Genomic DNA, 3,178 nt, shown 5'->3' with positions numbered 1-3,178 from the left:
AAATAGAGATTTTATTAAGCACTGATGAGATTACCTTCCCTAAGGTTAATTTACAGTTGTCTTTGATAAGTCTGGTTCCTTTTGTTTTCAGTTGGGTTTTCCTTGCTTCAGGGTTTCATGTAGGATTTATTTCTTTGTGGGATGTTTTGTTTCTTCAGGAAAGTAGAGTTAAAAGATCAGACTAAGCCTACCCCACTTATCCTGGACGAGCAAGGCCGCACTGTAGATGCGACAGGCAAGGAGGTGGAGCTCACACATCGCATGCCCACCCTGAAGGCAAACATTCGGGCTGTGAAGAGGGAACAGTTCAAGCAGCAGCTAAAAGAAAAGCCGTCAGAAGACATGGAGTCTAACACCTTTTTTGACCCCCGAGTCTCAATTGCCCCTTCCCAGCGCCAAAGACGCACTTTTAAATTCCATGACAAGGGCAAATTTGAGAAGATTGCTCAACGATTACGGACAAAGGTAATTTAGAAGCTAAGAAGCTGACACAAAGACACTTTTAGGTCCATACTTTTGGAAAATAGAAACATAATTTAAAACAGTGAGTAACTGGTTTAAGTGCTATATTCTTAGAATATTTATTGTTTATTAGATTTCTGTTCCTGACTGCTTTCTGCTTGTATAGAAATTTTCATTAACTGACAGTTGAGGAAAACAGTTCAAAGCCAATTTCTTTCTTTTTTTTTTTTTAAAGATTTATTTATTATTATATGTAAGTACACTATAGCTGTCTTCAGACACTCCAGAAAAGGGCATCAGATCTCATTACAGATGGTTGTGAGCCACCATGTGGTTGCTGGGATTTGAACTCAGGACCTTTGGAAGAGCAGTTAGTGCTCTTACCTGCTGAGACATCTCTCCAGCCCTAAAGCCAAGTTTTTGACTTTTTTTGATGAACGATAGCCTGATGTTAAAATTTACTACAGGAAATCTACATGCTTGGGAGAGTTGGATTGACTGTAATTAGTTAAATTGACCCTTTTGTCTTCTCATAGTGAGGTTTTCATAGAATCCCACTAATGTATATCTACTGCAAACACACAGTATGAGTGAAAGAAGAGACAAGAGTCAGGGGAGTAAGTAAACTGCGTAAAAAATAAGACACAAATCCTTTAGCAGTTGTGAATTCATTACATAAAGTATTAGAATTTAATAAGGGTTAAATTTGTGGCTCTACAACTTTCCTTTGCTTCAATTTACCTTCCTATCTTGTTTGATCTTGCCCTTAGGCTCAATTGGAGAAGCTGCAAGCAGAGATTTCACAGGCTGCTAGAAAAACAGGCATTCATACTTCAACTAGACTTGCCCTCATTGCTCCTAAAAAGGAGCTAAAGGAAGGCGATATCCCTGAGATCGAGTGGTGGGACTCATACATCATACCCAACGGCTTTGACCTGTGAGTGTGTTAGTTACCAAGAGAAAAGCTACAGACACATTAAATAACACTTTAAATGTAAAGGAAATAGATAACTACACAAACAGATTTTCAAACTATCTTGAGGTATATTTAGCTTTGGGATTAGTGTACAAAATCAGAGACATAATGCAAAGTGAGTCTGTAAAACATATATTTACACCTTTATTTTTGCAGTGCTGGGGGATGAACCCAGGACCTATTTTATCTTGTTATATTTTAAGAGTTTTGTTTTTTTCTTAGTATTTATTCTGTATATTTTACATGTTTATAAAAATCCACTTATAGGCCTAGGGACCGAGTTCAGTGGGTGAATATATGCCTAATGTGTAGAAGGCACTTGGATTTGATCCCCAGAACTGCAAAAAAAGAAAAGAAAAAAGGAAAATATTTATGGTTGCTTTTTTCACCCCTTTAAATTTATTTAGGGGTGTGTGTGTGTGTGTGTGTGTGTGTGTGTGTGTGTACATACACACGCAAGTATACAGATGTGCCCATGTATAGAGTTTCGGTGGAGAGTTTTTGTCAGTTTTTTCTTCTGTTGGTGACATGGGTGTGTGGGGAGGGGGGGGTCTCTCTTTTTAGCTCCAGTGTATTACACATAGGATTTTGCCAGCCCATCACTTTTTCCAGGTCCCATTTAGTTGTAAGAATGCTGGAATTTCAGGTGTGTTCCATTACAGCTAGCTTATTTATTTATTTATTTATTTATTTTTTAAATTTTTATTGTATGAGTATGAATGGATTTTTGTTTTGTTGTTTTGTTAGTTTTATTTATTTTATTTATATGAGTACATTGTTGCTGTCTTCAGACACCAGAAAAGGGCATTGAATCCCCTTTACAGATGGCTGTGAGCCACCATGTGGTTGTTAGGAATTGAACTCAGGACCTCTGAAAGTGCTCTTAACCACTGAGCTATCTCTCCAGCTCGTGTATGAATGTTTTGCCTGAATAGCCTGCATGTGTATGTACATGCACCACATGTTTCCCTAGTGCCTGACGAGGTTAGAAAAGAGTGCCAGATGCCCTCTGGACCTGGAGTTATACCTATTGACAAATCATTTTGTGGGTGCTAGGAACTGAACCCAGTGCCTCTGAAAAGCAGAAGCAAAAGTGGGTTAGGGTTGTTTTAGTCGATTGGTTAGTTAACTGGGTTTTTTTGTTTTTATTGTTGTTGGTTTTGTTGTTTTGTTCTTTTGAGACAGGTTTTTTTCTTGGTACCCCTGGCTGTCCCATTATAGACCGGGATGGCTTCTGCTTTCTGAGTACTGGTACTAAAGGTGTTCAACACCACCTCCAAGCCTAGTAGAAGCGTAACTGATTTCTTTTCATTCTTTTTCTTTTTTCTTAAGATTTATTTATTTTTATATGTGAGTACACTGTTGCAGTCTTCAGACACACCAGAAGAGGGTGTCAGATCTCATTACAGATGGTTATGAGCCACCATGTGGTTGCTGGGATTTGAACTCAGGACCTTCAGAAGAGCAGTCAGTGCTCTTAAACGCTGAGCCATCTCTCTAGTGCCACCCCCCTTTTTGAGTTATTTATTTTACATATGTAAGTACACTGTAGCTATCTTTAGACACACCAGAAGAGGGCACCACTGGATCCCATTGCAGATGGTTGTGAGCCATCACGTGGTTGCTGGGAATTGAACTCAGGACCTCTGGTAGAGCAGTCAGTGGTTCTTAACCACTGAGCCATCTCTCTAGCCATCTCATTCATTTCCTTTTCTTTTCTTTTTCTTTTCTTTTTTTTTT

The 3,178-nt window shown here is 38.7% G+C and overlaps 1 protein-coding gene across 3 annotated transcripts in view; it reads left to right on the top strand.

The window, feature by feature from the left end:
* The window catches only part of Prpf3 (pre-mRNA processing factor 3), a 26,139-nt gene that overhangs the window by 10,405 nt on the left and 12,556 nt on the right, over positions 1–3,178 (top strand). For all 3 annotated transcript variants that reach the window (XM_031374848.1, XM_031374850.1, XM_031374849.1), the window contains 2 exons: positions 159–465; positions 1,233–1,399. In XM_031374848.1, the coding sequence (XP_031230708.1) occupies positions 159–465; positions 1,233–1,399 (474 nt within the window). The remainder of the gene's footprint in view (positions 1–158; positions 466–1,232; positions 1,400–3,178) is intronic.

Source organism: Mastomys coucha, unplaced genomic scaffold (genome assembly GCF_008632895.1).
Source record: "Mastomys coucha isolate ucsf_1 unplaced genomic scaffold, UCSF_Mcou_1 pScaffold16, whole genome shotgun sequence".
Classification (NCBI taxonomy): Eukaryota; Metazoa; Chordata; class Mammalia; order Rodentia; family Muridae; genus Mastomys; species Mastomys coucha.
The sequence above is the reverse complement of the archived record's forward strand: the minus strand, read 5'-3'. Positions and strand labels throughout refer to the sequence as shown.